The following is a 20,557-nucleotide window of genomic DNA, read 5'->3' as shown; positions in this document are numbered from 1 at the left end:
GATTTGTTTGCTTCTCTTCCGTGTTCTGCTTATGTTATCATCTCTGTTATGCAAAGATCAGCCATTCTTTTGGCACTCCAAATTAGTTTCTCTTAATTGGGCATGTATGGCAGGGGAATCTCAAGTTCACAAACATTATGTTGTTGGATTCTGATGAAATTCATATGAATTTCTTGCCCTTGTACATGTCAACTGGTGTCAGATGCACATATCCATGGATCTTTTCTTTTGAACTAACCCTCAATTCATTCAAGATATAATTTTTCTTCCTATGTTTTTATTATTATTTATTTGTGCAGTATATGTGATGTATCAATGTCAAACCAAATTATCTTTAAATTTATCTTCAATTGTAATGTAGTTTTAATTTTTTTCAATCTATTTAAAGTCATGTATTTGATTTACCATGTCTTCATTTCAGATAAAAAGGAGTAAAATAATAACTGATTAGGCATTTTGCTTTCACTTCAATTTAGTGTGCTGATTTATTTTGTAATTTATGTTATTGTTTATTTGGTTATCATTGTCGATCAATTTTTATATTTTGGCTCTGTTTTGGTAGATCAAGATGTGTACATCTACCATTCCGGGTTTCACTTCAACCTTAAGCTTTTGGCATATGTAGTCTTTGGCGATATAAATTTTAGGCTCCTTTCCTATCATTGTTAAAAGACACTTGAGTCTGAAGATACATCTACAAATGTGTTTTTTTTATACATTTTAAACGTAAATTGATGAGACGCTCTATTTTACATATTTGATTAATTTGGAGATACATTTCCATATGCACAATTAATATTTCGGAGATATAATAATGAAAAAACATAATAAATTAACATCAAACTAAACATTACATAGGTAGTAATTAACGTTAACATAAATTTAACATTACATTTAATTATAAACTGGTGGTTCAAGACGACACAACATTCTTAAAATATCTTTGGTCGATCTTGCAGTCGTTGCGTCCACTTCAATCAGACCCTTTATTGAGTAACAGTAAAATGTACTCCATATAATCTTTAAATCACCATCCGTTTTCAGTTCAAGCATGGTGAAACGTATGAACGATACTCGAGTTTGACAACTCTTCGATCTTTTAGATATCGTAGGAGAGTATTCAGTTTGGTTTTCAGATCGACGAGAAATATGTCCTCGAAGACTCTAAATTGAAATGAGGGATTTGCGCAATTGAAATACACAAAGGCAAGATGAGGATATATATATATATATATATATATATATATATATATATATATATATATATATATATATATATATATATATATTCATTCTGGTTTTTGTAAAGAAAATGGAAGAGGAATATCTCTTTATATATGTTTTAGATCAAGTTGTTGGACCATATAAACAATCCTTTCATCCGTACATATTTCAGATATGCATATCCGAACACACCTATTTTTTTTCAAAATAAAGGTGTGTCCGGAGATGTACATCTATAAAATCCCCTACTTGCTATTTTTTCCAATTAAAATTGAATGTGTTTGGAGATGCATATTTGAATGCACCCAGAACCGAACCAATATTGATACAGAAGTAGTAAAACACACAAAATCAGAAAAATCGGGACATTGTCCAAAATTTACCCTTAATTTCTATTACATTAAAGTAAAATAGACATTATGTATGTCGTAAATTTTATCGAGATTACATCATTGACAATATTACATACAAAACATGAGTTATATTGTTAGATTAAAACTAAAATGTATCAAAACATATGCCACTACCTAAATCTGTTGGTGATTCCTTCTTTGACCTTTCGTTATTTGATTCTTTTTCAGCGTTGCTCAATTTGATGAACTCTCCTATCATTTCTTATAAAGTGATTCGAAAGTTTCAACATCTTGGGAGAAATGTGTCGTCCACTCTGATATTGTCTTTGGTACAGGACATCCTAGTTTCAAATAAACATGAATAAAATATTATATTTTTGAAAGCCACCAAATAATACACATGATGCGGACAAATGAATTTTGAGGTGGCACTCTAAAGTGGAAAAATATTTCCGAAAGATCGTATCTTGTCATATTAATGGACACCCTACCATAAGTTTCAACTTCTTTTGCTCTATTTGTTGTGATAAAATACAAGACTGATGTTTTGATGTTGAAAAATTGATTGATAATGAAATAATTTTTTTAAAGATTTTGTGTTTGAGAGTGAACTTTCAGGATGAAGAAGAAGATAATGCAAAGTGATATCTTATCCAATTTTCCGTTAGACATTTTCGGATATGCATATCCGGAAACATCAATGAGTTGTAAATTAAATTAACTCAGTGAATAAAAACACCACAAATGAGTATATAAGGTATCTCTTCGGATATACCCCAAATAATATTGGGAGATGTATCTCCAGACTAAAAATTTGTTAAAAATGGAGTGCCTTTCAAAAATTACGAAGTTTGGTGTAATTTTAGGTGTGTCATGAGATGCATATCTGGATATAGATAAGGATATTTTTTAGTTTTAAGAGGTGTGAGGCGCACCCCTAAAGGTGGAAAGAACATTTTCCTAAAAAAAACTATTGGCGTCCCTTGAAAAATATAATCTTATGTATATTTAGGGCCATCCATGTACACCCAATATCCTTGGATATTACAAGAATAACTATTTTTTTTGGAATTGCTTAGACACCCTAAGTATTGCATCCACACCACAATGAAAAACCAAAATTACATATAAAATTCGGAAATGCATCTTCGAACGCAATTTAATCACATACATTTTTCAGACGCTTTTTAGCTACACCCAATTTATATGATTGAATTTATTCCGGATATAAATCTTCATATACCTTACAAAGGTGTATTTCTGAAACCTACTAAAACATAAACAAATGCAGAAACGAAACAGTTGCGGAAACTGAGGTAAATTAACATTAATAACATGAAAAAATGAAATATTACATAGATAATCGTTAACATTAATCGAACATTAGATTTCAACATCAAGATGAGCGTTTCAACATCTTCATAATATCTTTGATCGATCTCGCAATCGTCACATCCAGCTCGATCAAACCTTTTGTTTCGTAATAGATAAATGTATTCCGCATAACCCTTAAATCTGCTCCCGTCTTCAGTTCAAAATTGTTGAACTGAATCTTTCATTTGTTGTCAATCGAGGATGCACGGTACTCAAGCTTCATAACTTTTCGATTGTTTGGGTATTATAGGTGATCCTTTAGTAAAAATTTCAAATCTACAAGAGATATGTGCGCATTGAACTTAAATTCAATTGAGAGATTCACGCCGTTGAAGTACATATACGACATGCCAAATGATGCTCATTATGGTGTAATGTGATTTGGTAAAAAATATGAGATGAGAGACCCATATTTATACAAGTTCTAGGCCAATATGGACCTTAGAAATTCAATCTTGTATGAGGGAAAATTCTGGAGATGCCTTTTCGCATACACCCTATCCTAATATTCCGAAGATGCAACCACCCAACACATATTCAATTTTAGAAACAAAATTTGTTTCTTGAATAGAAAATGAAGAAGTATTATGGAAAGTTAATCATATATTAAAATCTTTGAAAATATACATAATTGACATCACTAATATTAAGACATAATTATATGTAAAACATGTCTAACCACGTAAATATATTGTTGAATAAAAACTGAAATGAATCGAAATATGTGTCACCATTTAAATCCATATATATAGATAATTGCGCCTTTGACTTTTGTTTATTCCTTTCTCTTTCAATCTTGTTCAACTTGGTGAATTCTAGCATCCTATCCAAAATGATTCGATCAAGTATGAGCTTCCCTTGTTGAATGAGTTTCTCACTTCGTCGATGTCAGTGATATAAGACTAAATGAACGTTTTTAACTCAAAAACCAAATTAATGTGAACAATAAGGAATAAAATATATGAATTTACCTTAAATTTCAATTTCTTTTACTCATTTTGATGTGATGAAGCACAAAAGTGAAATTTTGGAGTACAAAAGTTGATTGAGAATTGAAGGATTTTTTCAAGGATACTGTGAGAAAATAGAAGTTTGATCATGAAAAAGATGAACATGCATGATGCTCTTTTATTAAATTTGCCTCTTGATAATTCCGAAAATACATCTCAAGAATTGTCATTGACATGCAAATGTGACTGTATTTTAAATTTCCACTTCATAAATTTAGAAATGCATCTCCGAAATTGTCATTGAATTAATAATTTAAAAAAAACCATCATGGGATGGATCCAAAGATACATCTACAAACTCAAATTTGAAAAAACCATGGGGCGAGCTCAATTGAGACATGTTTTGGTGAAAATTTGAATGTGTTCAAAAATACTCTCAAAATCATTTCAAAATCAGGACATTTTCGAATTTCTATAAGATGCTTTTCCACCACTTGGATCACTTAGGATGAGACAAGCAATTTCCATCTTTTTTACACTTAAGATGACTACATGAATCAAAAGATGCATTAATAACTTGCAATAAATCAAGTTCAAAGATATGCTATTTGTTTCTTCATTTTTCTTTACTTATGCTTTTACGGGTAGTTTGTGCACATTTGCAAATCACTAAGAGACTTTACCATCCTCTCTAAAAATGGTAGCTATCCCATCTTTCTCTTCAATATTATATTTCTAATCCAATCTTCCATGATAACATAATATCCTTCACTGCACTATTGTCCACTTGAATATCATTTGAGGTCATAACATATGTTTCAAGATAAATTATGTTTTCATTTTTCAACTTCATGTACAGAACATAGTGAATTTTATGATGACGTTGGAATATCTTGAAATTTCTTTTACATGGAACAGTCCACAGTTCCACACAGCTTTGCATTTGAAGGAAATTCCCACAAACAAAAGGAAAGGAAGCATATTTGCAGAGTTGCGTGACACTTGTTCTATAAGTTCATTTTTTTTTATCAAATACTTTGTTCATTTGGCATGCTTATTGTAATCAATCAATATTCTATAATTGAATGTATAAATGATTGATTGGATCAACATACCTTCCTTGCTGTGATGTATACATCCTTCCACATTCCACAGTTCCAAACCATGCATAAAAGATTTTTTTTTTCCAAGTATTGCAATTTTAAGGACTGCTACTAAATATCATAGCAACAACTATGGCAGCTTCTTTATTTTTTTGGACAAGCTTCTCTATTCAATACCATATAATCACCCTTGAATCCTTATTTAAATAAAATGGCCAAAACAATAAGACATTCTCACAATATTGTTTAGAAGCCACAAAAAACCCTTCTGATTTTCAATGTCGAAATATCTTTGGAATTCATACCATTGAACTCTATAAATTTACAGAATCCCTCAAATTATTGGAAATGCTATCAGAAAAATGAATGTGTAATGTCACAAGACAATATATTTAAACCAAAACAAGTAATCTAACAAATATAAATAACCTTATGATTCACCAAACAACACAAGTACATTCTCAAACACAACAGAGACAAAGGAGAAAACTTTGACCTCTCTTTTGGAGCATTAAAATTTTCATCCTTCACCGACTTCAGAAGGTGTCTTGGCCACAATAGACAACGCATGAAGTCCAGACTCCAACTCATCTTGAAGCAAGTTATAAATAAGCCTATGCCTCTTAACCAAACTCTTCCCTTGAAACTCTTCAGAAACAACTTTAACATTGAAATGTGTTTCACCATTGCTCCCTCTAACACCAGCATGCCCAGCATGTTGATAAGACACGTCTTCAACTTCCAACTCAATAGGATGAAGGTCCTTTTCAAGCTTTTCCTTTATCCTCTTCCCTCTCCCTTCCAATTCAACATTCACATCATCAACCTTAGAACTAAAACCAACACCTAAACCTGGGGTTACAGAAGGGCCACTTGAATTCTCAACAAAGTTATCATCTTTGAAATCAGAATTTCCAATTGAGTTAAATTCAGAAGTACCCTTTTCAGCTTCCACATAGAGCCTAAGTGCTTTTTTCTGCATTAACTTGAGCATATTCAAAAACCCATTATTTCTAGAAGGGGTTAAACTCTGTTGCAATCCAAGAAGCATTACAAAATCTGGTGTGACCCGGATAATTTCATTAACGGGTCGACCTGAAAAGCCTTGAACTAATAAGGCGGCGAGGCCTTTGGTGAGAACAGAATCTGAATCAGCTTCATAGACGACATTTTTGTCACTGTCCATGTAGGCTCGGACCCAAACCTGAGAAACACAACCTTCAACTTTGTTCTCTTTAGTTTTAAATTGGGGTTCGAGGGGTTTGAGGGTTTTTCCGTAGAAAAGAAGCTGTTCGTATTTGGCTTTGGGTTCTTGTACGGATTGGAAGAGGTTTACAATTTCTTGAAGCTTTGGAGGGAGTTCTTCGATGGGTTGAAGGGAAGTGGATGGCGGTGGTGACGATGAAGATGATGGTTTTGTTGGGAGTCTTTGGAAAGTGATGGGTTTGAAAGAGAAGAGGGTGTTTGTGGGTTTAATGAAGAAAGTAGAGTTGTTTTTGTTGAAGAGGGAAAGTGGGGATTTGGTTGTGAATAATCTTAACGAACATGAAAAAAGGGAATTGGTTGACATCATTGTTGCTGGTATGCGCATTGCATTTGCAGGAGTTGGTTGTGAGATAGAGAAAGAGAAGGGCATTGTTCTAGGCTTTTTCCTTGGACTCAATGGATGGACAGCCCAAACAAAATCTAAACATACCCAGGCCCAACTCCTAGGCTCTTTTTTTCCCAACAAATCCCAATTCACGAGCTGATTTTCCGATCTTACCTGCAATAAACACATAGGAAAATCAGTGCAGTTTATTTGGAAATAGTAATATACCTCAGCTTAAACCAGAAAAGTATCTTAAAATCATTCAAACACAAGTGATCAAGTAAGAAATTTATACTAATCCATCTAAAAATCGATTAATTTCGGATAAAAACAGAAGAAGGAAGTTAGGGTTTTAAGCAAAAATTGGGGCGATTTAGGTATAAAGCATGAACTGAGCAAAAACTAAGAATAGCCGAAACCACGGCGGCAGTTATATGGCGGCGTGGTGGTTCTGTTGAGAAAAATTGTGAATCAAAACGAAATTGGAAGAGAAGAAATGAATTTGTTACAAAGAAATAAGAGCACGAAAGAAGAATAACCGTAAGAAGAAGGCGAAAAATGAGGTTACCGCGGCGGAAGAGGAGGACGATGATGAACGGTGATTAAAGGAGTGAGAATTCGTTAGTTTTCGCGGGTGAGGATAAGAAACGAAGAAAGAGAAAGTTAACAAACAAACAAAAGGAGAATACTAGATATACTTCGGAGGCGGATTCTCTACCATTGGGGTTAAGAAGAATTATGGAAATTATGGGTAACTTATCTCAAATCTATAAAATCGAGCTATAACATGAAAATTGCATCATAAACTTAATAGCATTTGGCACGAGAAAGGTAGAGTGCATTTAAATTTTTTTTAGTTGGATTAATCTCACACTTAGTAATGAGCCACATGTCCATTTTCGTTTGATATAATCTTTCAAAGTGGGAACCGTTCTAAAATGACAAACACCGAACTAAAGTTAAAACTGTACTATTACGTTTGGGTAGTGAACCAAACTATGTGCAAATAATTTTAGAATTGGATTATATGATAAATAAATCAAACTGAAATTGAAGACGAATTAAATCAAATCTAAAAATGAAAAATAATAAAAGTAGGCTATATTTTTATTTAAAAAATCCAAATATACTTTAACTATTTGGTTTCCCTAACAAATGATTTATTTGGTTTGAGAAAAATTGTGTAAGACTTCTGTACGGTCGGAATTATACCATTAAGAAGCTTATTCGTGTTATCTTAGGAATCACATGGTATGTATTCTTGTAGTTAATGCATATACTAAATTTTTGCTATGAACACTTTCTTTTTATCCGTCACTCAACACTTACTTTTTTACTTTTTAATTGGATGAAATACAAGTGAATCTGAATCCCTCACATTAAAAATGAATCACATATAAATTTGTATGATTCACCCATAAAAGAGAATGTTCTTAGTCTTCCTCGTTAGTTTATATTTTCTTTCATTGAATGATTAATATGTCAAATGTGTGTAAATTCCAATTTTGCTCGTATATGATGCAATTAAGCAAACTCTCCTCGTTTCTATTCCCCCTTCTCCTTATTATCCTTGTTTTTGTTTTATTTACTTTATTCTTTATTTATAAACTACATTATGGTAAATTATAATTTCTTGTGTCGAAGCAGGTTGCTCGACAAAGCAGGGAAGTGTCAAATCACCTAGTATGTTGAGTTGTGTTAGTGTCGAAGCATATTGCTTCACACAAGATTTCGACTTAGGCCTATTTTAGTAGTGTTTAGTTATTTTGGGCTTTTATAGTTTTGGACTTTGGCTTGAGGTCCAAGTTAACATAAATCTATAAATAGAGGGGGTAATCCTTATTTTTGTAATGAAGTGAATAAAGTATTCATAACATTGTAATTCACAGTATTTTGCAGTTGCAAAGTGAATAAAAAGTTTTCCACAGTCTGTAGGCAGAGAGAAACTCTGCATAATTTAATTCTTCTCCTCCTTCATCGTTCTTTACACTCTTTCTTTATCGTGTTGGTAATAACAATCTTGTTCATCAAGATTGATTGAAATTCTCCATAGGTTTTGGGGGATTTCCAACATCTAGTATCAAGAGGTCCGGTTTAATCGATTTGTGGGAAGAAAATCACCATGGAAACGAATCATCCAAACAGGCATTTTCCAGCAAATCTTTCGATTCTCAAGAACAACAATTATGAGAATTGGTGCAAGCAGATAAAGGTTGTGTTATGTTATCAAGATCTTTGGGATCTTGTGAAGGAAGGAGTATCAACGCTTGCAGAAGCCGCGACGGATTAAGAAAAAGCTGCACATAAAGAATTGAAGAAGAAAGATTATAAAACTCTCTTTATAATCCATCAATATGTTGATGCAGATAACTTTGAAAAAGTTAGTGATGCAGAGTTAGCGAAAGAAGCATGGGAAATTCTGGAGAAATCATTTGGAGGTGCGGAGAAGGTGAAAGAGGTGAGATTACAAACTCACAAAAGGACGTATGAATTGCTTCAGATGGAAGACAATGCAAGCATAACTGATTTCTTCACCAAGGTTACGAAGCTGGTGAATCAAGTCAAGGTATATGGAGAAGTGTTGACATCAAGATCTGTTGTTGGAAAGGTCTTGAGGTCGTTGGCTCCAAAGTTCGACCACGTGGTAGTAGCCATAGAAGAGTCGAAAGATTTGTCAAAAATGACAAAGGAAGAGCTTCAAGGGAAGCTTGAATCTCATGAACAAAGAATGGATGAAAGAGTTGCAGGAAAGTCGAAAAGTGATATGGTTTTGCAGGCTCAATCAGCAAAAGAAAGGAAATACAAAGGTAGCTGGAATGGCAACAAAGACAGATGAGGTTACAACAATTCGACTGATCGAAATCAGCAAGAAGGAAATTAGTCGAATCAAAGAAAACCCTGGAACCAAGGCAACCAAAGAGGTGGTGTTGCAGGTAGAGGAAGAGGTGGTGGTCAAAAGCCAGACAAGAGTCACATCCAGTGTCACAATTGTCAAAGGTATGGTCACTATTCTAGTGATTGTCCAGAAAAGCAGAAGAATCAAGAAACTTATGCAAAGCTAGAGAAACATGAAGAAGAAGAGACATTGCTAATGGTTATAACAAGAGAAGAAGAGAGATTCAAGGACCAGTGTTACTTGTGAAGGAGAATTTGCGACCCAAAGCGCAGCGGAAATTAAAATTTCTCCTTTAGAGATCCTTACGAATGGTCATGATCAGTGATAGAATATTTACCTCTTGTGACGGTTGAAACCTTTGGTGCAGATCTCTTGTGACGATCAAACCCTTTGATGCAGATCTCTTGTGACGATCAAACCCTTTGATGCAGATCCACTAAACGATCACGAACGTTGAACGATGACAACGTCTCTACTCAGTCCACACGAACGGGTTCCTTCAATCTCAGTGCTAGCTGGTACGAATGAAGGCTTTGAGTGAGAGAGAGAGTGAGAGAAAACGAAAATAATGCAACCGCCATTTTATGCTTCTGCACAAGGGTTCTATTTATAGAACCACTTGTGTGGGCTTCAAGCTAAAAGCCCACTTAAGTGTATTTTGGCCCATATCTTATAATATGCCCAAAATCACTTAAGCCCATGGTACTTTACCATATTTCGTATTCTACTCAAGTACATCGTACCTTACGATGTTCTATAACTCACTTAAGGGCACCGTACCTTACAGTATTCCTTAGTTACTCTATCTCTCATAAATCCGTCCTTTGTGTGTGACCCTGTAGGTTTTCGTGACGTTGGCAATTATATTAAATCACGCATTTAACATAATAAACAGTGAGCGGTATCTAGCAACACATCACTGCTACCCAAGACACGAAAATGTCAAGTGATCTGACAATTCCTTCTGTGATAATAATTATGTGTATAATTACCCTTTTGCCCTTATGTCTATATTGAACACAAGGCATAGACCGTGTCATCCTTGTCCAGTTCAATATTGGGCCCATAGACATTTATCCTGTTACGCAGGATGGGCAAATTCCATCTAGGACACTCATGTCCCTCAGCATGCTTTGTGGAGTACCCATCAACTGTCTTTATGGTTATCCAGTTACGGACAACGTTTGATCAGCAATAAAGCACTCGACTCTACATCTAGGATCCATAGTGGTTTCAGGTCGAAGAGTGGAATACACTATTATCACCATGAGAATAACTTATGACACCTTGCATAACTTTCTATATAGTATTCTCATAGCGGGTCAATCCGGTATAAATATTACTCCTAATATTCATACCTATGTTTAAGACTTGATAACTCTTTATCCATGATCCATGAGATGTGATCATCAGTCTACAAACATAATAGTCTTAATGCTTTAATGTTATCCCACTTCACACTAAAGCTCGACTACGGATACTTTAGGAATAATGTCCTTATGTTTAATGTGTTCTCATGATTAAGTCACACTTAATACATTAAACGGACTATCTATTCCAGGGACTTTATTAATCAACCATAATAAAGAGAATGCCTTTTATTATTCGATACAAGTACCAAAATGTATTGGCCTCTAGGGCTTACACCAACAATCTCCCACTAGCACTAGAGCCAATCAGGTATACCCCTTATGCCCATTGATCTAGTATGGCCATCATGCTTCTGCTGCGCAAGAGGCTTTGTCAGCGGGTCAGCTATATTGTCAAGTGTAGGTACTCTACATATTCTCACACAACGTCTAAGTATGTGTTTGGATCGTCGGTGAGATCTAGGCTCCTTAGCTTATGCGATAGCACCATTGTTATCATAATAGAGACCAATGGGATCCACAATGCTAGGGACTATGCCAAGTTTATTGATCCAAACAACTTCCTTTGCTGCACTTAAGGCAGCAATATACTCGTCCTCAGTAGTAGAATCAGGAACTGTATCTTGCTTTGAACTTTTCAAGCTCATAGCGCTACCATTTAAACAAAACACATAACCATTGGAATCATTCATATTAAAGCGTCTCAGCACCTTGTCTATGTACTCTGACTTAGGCCGAGCATTTTATGATCTATCTCTATAGATTCTAATTCCTAATATATAGGCTGCTTCACCTAGGTCCTTCATAGAAAAGTATTTCCCCAACCAAGACTTTACTTGTTGCAGGGCAGGGATATCGTTTCCAATGAGTAATATGTCATCTACATATAATACCAGGAATACGATCATGCTCCCACTAACCTTCTTGTAGACACAAGGCTCATCTTCGTTCTTAACAAATCCATACAGTTTCACTGTTTCATCAAAACGAAGATTCCATGAGTAGGTCACAGGCTCATCTTGATCCATGAGTAATACATCACCTTGATCAGATATCCATATATCTCAGGTAGGTGACGTATCCTGCCTGACCTACGCTGGTCTTGTTCTACTTGAGCAGGTTGCTCTTACACAACCACTTGTGTTTCCTGCTCTAATTCCTCCATAGGTGTATCGATAATTTGTGATTCTTGAATTTCTTCAAGTTCCACTTTCCTCCCACTGATTCCTTTGGAAATAAAATCCCTCTCTAGGAAAACTCAGGTTCGAGCGACAAACATTTTGCCCTCAGAAGGATTGTAGAAATAATATCCTCTTGTTTCTTTAGGATACCCCACAAATAAGCATTTGTCAGATTTGGGCTCAAGCTTAGTTGAAACTTGTCATTTCACATAAACCTCACAACCCCAAACCTTTATGTAAGACATATGTGGTTTCTTACCACTCCATATCTCATATGGTGTCTTCTCAACCTTTTTGGATGGAACACGGTTAAGTGTGTAAGTTGCTGTCAATAGCGCATGTCCCCAAAAGGAGTTTGGAAGATCGGCGTGACTCATCATGGATCGGACCATGTCTAACAGGGTTCGATTTCTTCTCTCAGACACACCATTCCATTGGGGTGTTCCAGGAGGAGTGAGTTGGGATAGGATCCCACACTCTTTCAGATGGTCATCAAACTCTAGGCTTAAATATTCACCACCTCGATCTGATTGAAGTGTTTTAATATTCTTACCTAGTTGGTTTTGTACTTCATTCTTGAATTCCTTGAACTTTTCAAAGGACTCTGATTTGTGTTTCATTAAATACACATAACCATATCTACTGAAATTATCAGTAAATGTGATGAAGTACTGAAAACCTCCTCTGGCTGGAATGTTCAGTGGTCCACATACATCAGTATGTATGAGGGCCAAAAGATCATTAGCTCTTTCACCTTTTCCTGTGAATGGAGATTTTGTCATCTTCCAAGTACTTTGGGCAGTTTCTCTTCCAGTGTCCGGTCTTACCGCAATGGAAGCAGGTGCCTGCCTTTGTTATGCCTCCACTAGGCCTCAAAACAGTAACAGTGGGTCTGGGTTTGGCAACTTCCTTGCCCTTCCCTTTATCACCCTGCCTGGTGGGCCTTTTGTTCTGTCTCTTTCCATTTCCGATCATCAGAATGGACTTCCTTTTTGTCTTCAGATTCTGCTCGGCAGTTCTTAACATGGCGAGCAGTTCAGGAAGAGATTTGTACATATCAATCATATTGAAATTTAGGACAAATTGACTGAAACTATCTGGCAACGATTGCAAGACCAAATCAGTCGCAAGTTCCTTTCCGAGGGGAAAACTCAACCTTTCAAGCTTTTCCATATACCCAATCATCTTGAGCACATGGGGACTTATAGGGGCTCCCTCAGCTAACTTGCCTTAAAAAAAGGGTTTTTGAAACTTCAAACCTCTCATGCCTTGCTTGCTCTTGATAGAGCATCTTCATGTGTTCGATCATATCGAACGCTGTCATGTTCTCATGTTGCTTTTGCAACTCTGAGTTCATGACATCCAGCATGAGACAAGCAGTTTCATTGGCATCATCGATATGCTTCTTATAAGCATCTCTTTCTGCCTTAGGTGCAGAACTAGGAGGTTCCTCTTCAGGAACAGGTGTCTCCAAGACATACAACTTTCTATTATGTTTGAGGACAATCCTCAGGTTTCGGTGTCAATCCAGAAAATTTGTCCCAGACAAATTTTCCTTATCAAGGATTGATCTCAAGATGTTGTTAGAGGTGTTTGCTGTCATGGTTATCTACATAAGGATTAAGAAAATATAAGTATCATTGACATATTTAATTAGGCCTTTAATCAAATATGCTCCCACTATTTTACTCAAAACAAATGACCCTCATCATTTGATTCGGAAAATCCCGTTGGAAGATTTTCTAGTGGGTCGAGATCCATATTTCACTTCGTTCTAAGTCCGCGTAGGCGGATTACACAAAACTAGGTTATTTAGGTAGGAACTCCTTCCAGTTGTATCTCATACAACTCTCGAAAATTTCAGTTGGGTGAATAACTCCTTATTCCAATCCATCATATGGATTATTCCCAACTCTTGCTTCTAAACATATATAATAATATTATAATTAAGTTTGACTCATCGTTTTAGCAGTTGGATATTACAATTATCCCATCGCACCTTAACTAATACAAAACATGCACCTCGCGTAGGCGAAACCTACATATTCGATACCAATCTTGATGAGTGCTAAAACTTGGAAAGCAAACATATATAATATTATTATGATTTGTTTAGTTAAGTTTTACCCATTGTCTTAGCAGTTGGATATTACAATTATCCCATCGCACCATACTAATATATAGATCATGCACCTCGCGTAGGCGAAACCTACATTATCCGATACTAGTCTTGATGAGTGCTAAGACTTGGAAAGCATAAACTTAATATTTTAGTTTGAGGGAATTGCAATTGTTCTGATCTCACCGGCTTGTTTATCATATAAATCGTCTCTCACATGCATCAACATACATTCACATGCATCAACATACATACAAACAAAATGAAACAGTTATGGCCCCTAGCGCAATTGTTCTCCCAAGCCAATGAGAGAACCTAAGCTAACCTACAACGATCTAAGCTTCTCCAAGCAAGATCTTCAAGGTTGTCCTCCTTTAATATTGAATTCTTCTCTAAGCTTCACCAAGCAAGATCTTTAAGACTGTCCTCCTTTGATATTGAAATCTTCTCTTTCTTCATAACATTGTCTTCTTCTCTTTCTTCATAACATTACATTCCAGAAGAAACTCGTTTTACATACGAGGGTTTGAGATGAGAAAAGAAGTTACATTAAGAGATCAAAAGGAGAGGCACGACACGCAGGTCGTATTTTAAAACTCAAAACAAAATAAAGGACAACTAAGGCCATAACTGATCATCACAAGGCAATAATAACAAACACATTATTATTATTATTTTATTTTTAATTCCTTTAATTAATTAAAACCAAATTAAATTTCGGCGACCGATCACACTACGCAGAGTTAGCCGGGGGTTCCGCTGACCGATCAGCGGACGGGGTCAAGGGGCAGCGCCCTTGCGGGGTTGGAGGGGCAGCGCCCCTGTCCAAAATTTTAATGAACAATTCATTTGAAATGGACATTGTTTTTGCATCCACACAACTCTTGCGCAGGCACAAAATAGAGACCCCAACACTTTTGACTCTGTGAGTGTGACGACCGTCACAGGCGTGTGACGACCGTCACAGGCCATGTGAGTGTGACGAGCGTCACAGGACACGTTACGACCGTCACAGGTCAAAAACAAAAAAAACGCCTAGAATTCTGTGAGTGTGACGACCGTCACAAGGCATGTGACGACCGTCACGTCCTTGTTACGACCGTCATGGGCGTGTTACGACCGTCACACATCCAGTTTGTTACGCTTGTTACGCTCGTCACACGAGCTTCACGCGGCCAAAATAACAGACTTTGAAACAGTCAACACGCTCGTCACACGAGCTTCACGCAGCCAAAATAACAAACTTTGAAACAATCAACAGACGTGTTCCAAAAGCCCTAAATTCACAACTCTTTGACGGCACAACCCTTGCGCCGTCACCAACCCTAATGCGCCGATTTCAGACTGTCAAACACACCTCGATTGTTGATTCAGTATGATTGATCAACAGGTCATTGCTTCACCATACTAATGTCGGATTCCGAAGCAAATGACCATTGATCGCTCAAAGGAAAACAATCATTTAGTGTTCGAATGAATGAAACAGAAACAGTATATCACATATACCGTACTTTGCATTAGGATTACTTATATCATATATAAGTTGATCGGTCTCAATTGCGTAACCTATGGACGATCGATGTATCGCTGCTTCACCATACTAATGTCGGATTCCGAAGCATAGTCAACATCAATCATCCAACTCGTACACTCATGATGCCAAATTTAATTACCCTTTTAATTAATCGATTCATTCTGTCTTTTAATCATATTAATACAGAAATTAAACAGCTATCCGATTCATGGTTTCGTAAGTGGCTCTGATACCACTGAAGGAGAATTTGCGACCCAAAGCGCAGCGAAAATTAAAATTTCTCCTTTAGAGATCCTTACGAATGGTCATGATCAGTGATAGAATATTTACCTCTTGTGACGGTTGAAACCTTTGGTGCAGATCTCTTGTGACGATCAAACCCTTTGATGCAGATCTCTTGTGACGATCAAACCCTTTGATGCAGATCCACTAAACGATCACGAACGTTGAACGATGACAACGTCTCTACTCAGTCCACACGAATGGGTTCCTTCAATCTCAGTGCTAGCTGGTACGAATGAAGGCTTTGAGTGAGAGAGAGAGTGAGAGAAAACGAAAATAATGCAACCGCCATTTTATGCTTCTGCACAAGGGTTCTATTTATAGAACCACTTGTGTGGGCTTCAAGCTAAAAGCCCACTTAAGTGTATTTTGGCCCATATCTTATAATATGCCCAAAATCACTTAAGCCCATGGTACTTTACCATATTTCGTATTCTACTCAAGTACATCGTACCTTACGATGTTCTATAACTCACTTAAGGGCACCGTACCTTACGGTATTCCTTAGTTACTCTATCTCTCATAAATCCGTCCTTTGTGTGTGACCCTGTAGGTTTTCGTGACGTTGGCAATTATATTAAATCACGCATTTAACATAATAAACAGTGAGCGGTATCTAGCAACACATCACTGCTACCCAAGACACGAAAATGTCAAGTGATCTGACAATTCCTTCTGTGATAATAATTATGTGTATAATTACCCTTTTGCCCTTATGTCTATATTGAACACAAGGCATAGACCGTGTCATCCTTGTCCAGTTCAATATTGGGCCCATAGACATTTATCCTGTTACGCAGGATGGGCAAATTCCATCTAGGACACTCATGTCCCTCAGCATGCTTTGTGGAGTATCCATCAACTGTCTTTATGGTTATCCAGTTACGGACAATGTTTGATCAACAATAAAGCACTCGACTCTACATCTAGGATCCATAGTGGTTTCAGGTCGAAGAGTGGAATACACTATTATCACCATGAGAATAACTTATGACACCTTGCATAACTTTCTATATAGTATTCTCATAGCGGGTCAATCCAGTATAAATATTACTCCTAATATTCATACCTATGTTTAAGACTTGATAACTCTTTATCCATGATCCATGAGATGTGATCATCAGTCTACAAACATAATAGTCTTAATGCTTTAATGTTATCCCACTTCACACTAAAGCTCGACTACGGATACTTTAGGAATAATGTCCTTATGTTTAATGTGTTCTCATGATTAAGTCACACTTAATACATTAAACGGACTATCTATTCCAGGGACTTTATTAATCAACCATAATAAAGAGAATGTCTTTTATTATTCGATACAAGTACCAAAATGTATTGGCCTCTAGGGCTTACACCAACAACTTGGACTCAGGATGCTCATCACACATGTCTGGAAGAAAAGATTGGTTTGTCAACATAAAGCCATCAATGAAGAACATGGTGAAATTTGCAAATGACAACACTCTAGCAGATGAAGGTGTTGGTGATGTTCTGATTATGAGAAAAGATGGCGAGAGGTCAGTAATTTCAAATGTGTTATACATATCAGGCATGATGAGCAATTTGCTCAACATAAGGCAGTTAGTCGAAAAAAACTACAAGGTGTCGATCAAAGACAAGATGATGAGTGTTCTCGACTCAAATGGAAGGTTGATCTTGAAGGCTCCAATGTCTCAGAATATAACCTTCAAGATTGAGCTTAATGTGATGGAGCATAAGCGCTCTGCAACAGCAGCCAACAGAGATGAATGATATGGCATTATAGACTTGGCCATCTCAATTTCAAAGACATAAGAGATTTGAAGAGAAAAAATATGGTTTCAGAATTACCAGAAATCGACATTCCAAAAGAAGTGTGTGAAGAATGCGTGTAGGCAAAGCAGCATAAGAACAACTTCACCAAGGATGCAGGAAGCAGGTCGAAGGCAATTCTTAAAGTCATATACTCTAATGTATGTGGCCCTCTCCAGGTGGATTCGATTGGAGGTAACAAATACTTTGTTACATTCATAGATGATTTCAGTCGAAAACTATGGTCTTACCTGATCAAGAAGAAAAGTGAAGTGATCGAGGTATTTGCCAAGTTTAAATCTATGGTCGAAAGATTAAGATTTTGAGGACTGACAATGGTGGAGAATATGTGTCAAAAGATTTCGCTGCATTATGTGTGAAAGAAGGGATTGTGTATGAGGTGGTTCCATCCTACACTCCACAGCGGAATGGAGTCGCAGAAAGGAAGAATAGAACCATTATGAATATGGTTAGAAGTATGTTGAAAGGCAAGCATTTATCCAAAGAATTATGGGGAGAAACTATGTCGACTGCGACATATATCCTGAACAGATGTCCGACAAATAAGCTAGAAGGAATCACGCCAGAAGAATGTTGGTCTGGTGTCCAGCCTAGCTTGAGTCATATGAAGGTGTTTGGATCTATAACACAAAGACATGTGCCAGATCAGTTGAGAAGAAAATTTGATGACAAGTCGAGTCAGATGATCCTGATAGGATATCATTCGACTGGAGGGTACAAGTTATTCGACCCAATGAATAAGCAAGTGATAATCAACAGGGACACGATCATATATGAGCTTAAGGAGTGGGATTGGACTGAGAATGTCAAGAAAGATTCAGTGAGAATCTTTTATGATGAACCAACTAGTGAAGTCGAAAGAGAAGTTCGACAAGAAGAAGTCAAAGGTGAAGCAAGCACAAGCAGACCTCAAAGAACAAGACACATGCCTGCAAGGTTGCAAGAATATGTGATTATATCAGATGATGTGGTCGGTGAAGAAGGTGAGTTGGGTCACTATGCTTTCTACGCAGATGTCGAACCAGTCAATACAACTGAGACATTGAAAGATTCAAAGAAGATGAAAGTAATGAACGAAAAGCTAAAGTCAATCAAAGTCAACAACACTTGGTCACTTGTCGAATTTCCCCAAAACAAGAAGGAAATCGGTGTGAAGTGGGTATACAAGGTGAAGTTGAATCCCAGAGGAGAAGTGACTCGACACAAGGCGAGACTTGTGGTGAAAGGATTTCTTCAGAAAGAAGGAATCAACTTCGATGAAGTTTTTGCACCTGTTGCTAGGATCGAAACAATCAGGTTGGTTGTTGGTCTAGCAAACATGAACAACTGGAAGATATGCCAGATGGATGTGAAATGTGCATTCCTTAATGGTCCCTTAGAAGAAGAAGTTTATATTGCACAACCAGCTGGATTTGTGAAACAAGACGAAGAAAGAAAGGTGTACAGGATGCATAAAGCCCTGTACGGGCTTAAACAAGCTCCAAGAGCTTGGAACAAGAAGATAAATGTGTTTCTAAGGGAGAAAGAATTTGTAAAGTGAAAATCTGAACATGGAGTATATGTAAGAAGAAGCAAGAGTGAATTGCTTATACTATGCCTCTATGTCGGTGACCTGTTGATAGCAGGTAGTAGCAAGAAAGAGGTATGTAGAGGAAGGTATGCAGGGGAAATACTCAAGAGATTTGAGATGCAAGATTGCAATCCAACTTCGACTCCAGCTGAACCCAGATTACAACTGAAGAAAGATTCAGATTCAAATGATGTCGACCCAACCCAATATAGAAGACTTATTGGGTCACTTAGATACATTTGTCATACAAGGCCTGACTTAGCATACAATGTAGGTATGGTGAGTAGGTTCATGCAGAAGCCAAATGTATCACATCTAGCAGCGACGAAGAGGATACTAGGTATCTGAAAGGTACTCTCGACTATGACATTTTGTTTCCTATAGCTGATGAAGGAAAAGAATGCAAATTAGTGGGATACATCGACTCAAGTTGGTGTAGTGATGCTGAGGATCGAAAATCCGCAGTTGGCTATGTGTTTATACTAGGTGGTGCACCAATTGCTTGGAGTTCGAGAAAGGAGACAGTAGTGGCATTATCGTCATGCAAAGGAGAATACATAATTGCTTCTCTTTGTGCATGTCAAGCAACGTGGATGGTGAATCTGGTCGAAGAGATAACAACGAAGAGTCATGAACCAATTACCATGAAGATCGACAACATGTCAGCTATCAATTTGGCGAAGAATCCGATAACACATGGTCGAAGCAAGCACATCAAAACGAGGTTCCATTATCTTCGAGAGCAGGTAGCAAATGGAAGATGAATATGGAACACTGCAGAACTGAGAATCAGATTGCAGACATTATGACGAAGGGAGTGCAGGTCGAAGTGTCCAGAAGACTAAGAGCTATGATGAATGTAGATAGCTTAGACACAATGAATTAGGTGGTGTGTTGAATTATAATTCCCTGTGTCGAAGCAGGTTGATCGACAGAGTAAGGAAGTGTCAAACCACCTAGTGTGTTGAGTTGTGTTAGTGTCGAAACATGTTGCTTCACATAGGATTTCGACTTAACAATTTTAGTAGTGTTAGTTATTTTAAGCTTTTATAGTTTTGGGCTTTGACTTGAGGTCCAAGTTAACCTAAATCTATAAATAGAGAGAGTGACCCTTATTTTTGTAATGAAGTGAATAGAGTATTCATAACATTGTAATTCACAGTATTTTGCAGTTGGAAAGTGAATAAGAAGTTTT

At 36.7% G+C, this 20,557-nt stretch overlaps 1 protein-coding gene across 2 annotated transcripts; it reads right to left on the bottom strand.

The window, feature by feature from the left end:
* Nucleotides 1-5,367: 5,367 nt before the first annotated feature.
* Nucleotides 5,368-7,472, bottom strand: LOC127091997 (sufE-like protein 1, chloroplastic/mitochondrial). Of its 2 annotated transcripts, none has more exons than XM_051030761.1 (2): nucleotides 7,135-7,472; nucleotides 5,368-6,769 (listed from the first exon to the last, which is right to left on the bottom strand). In XM_051030761.1, exon 2 carries the CDS (start codon nucleotides 6,638-6,640, stop codon nucleotides 5,525-5,527), a length of 1,116 nt encoding a protein of 371 aa, XP_050886718.1. In that variant the 5' UTR covers nucleotides 6,641-6,769; nucleotides 7,135-7,472; the 3' UTR covers nucleotides 5,368-5,524. The 2 variants fall into 2 exon arrangements, with proteins under 2 accessions (XP_050886718.1, XP_050886717.1); XM_051030760.1 differs by having other exon boundaries at nucleotides 7,164-7,456.
* Between the last annotated feature and the right edge of the window lie 13,085 nt (nucleotides 7,473-20,557).

This window comes from Lathyrus oleraceus, chromosome 6 (assembly GCF_024323335.1).
Source record: "Lathyrus oleraceus cultivar Zhongwan6 chromosome 6, CAAS_Psat_ZW6_1.0, whole genome shotgun sequence".
Classification (NCBI taxonomy): domain Eukaryota; kingdom Viridiplantae; phylum Streptophyta; class Magnoliopsida; order Fabales; family Fabaceae; genus Lathyrus; species Lathyrus oleraceus.
The sequence above is the reverse complement of the archived record's forward strand: the minus strand, read 5'-3'. Positions and strand labels throughout refer to the sequence as shown.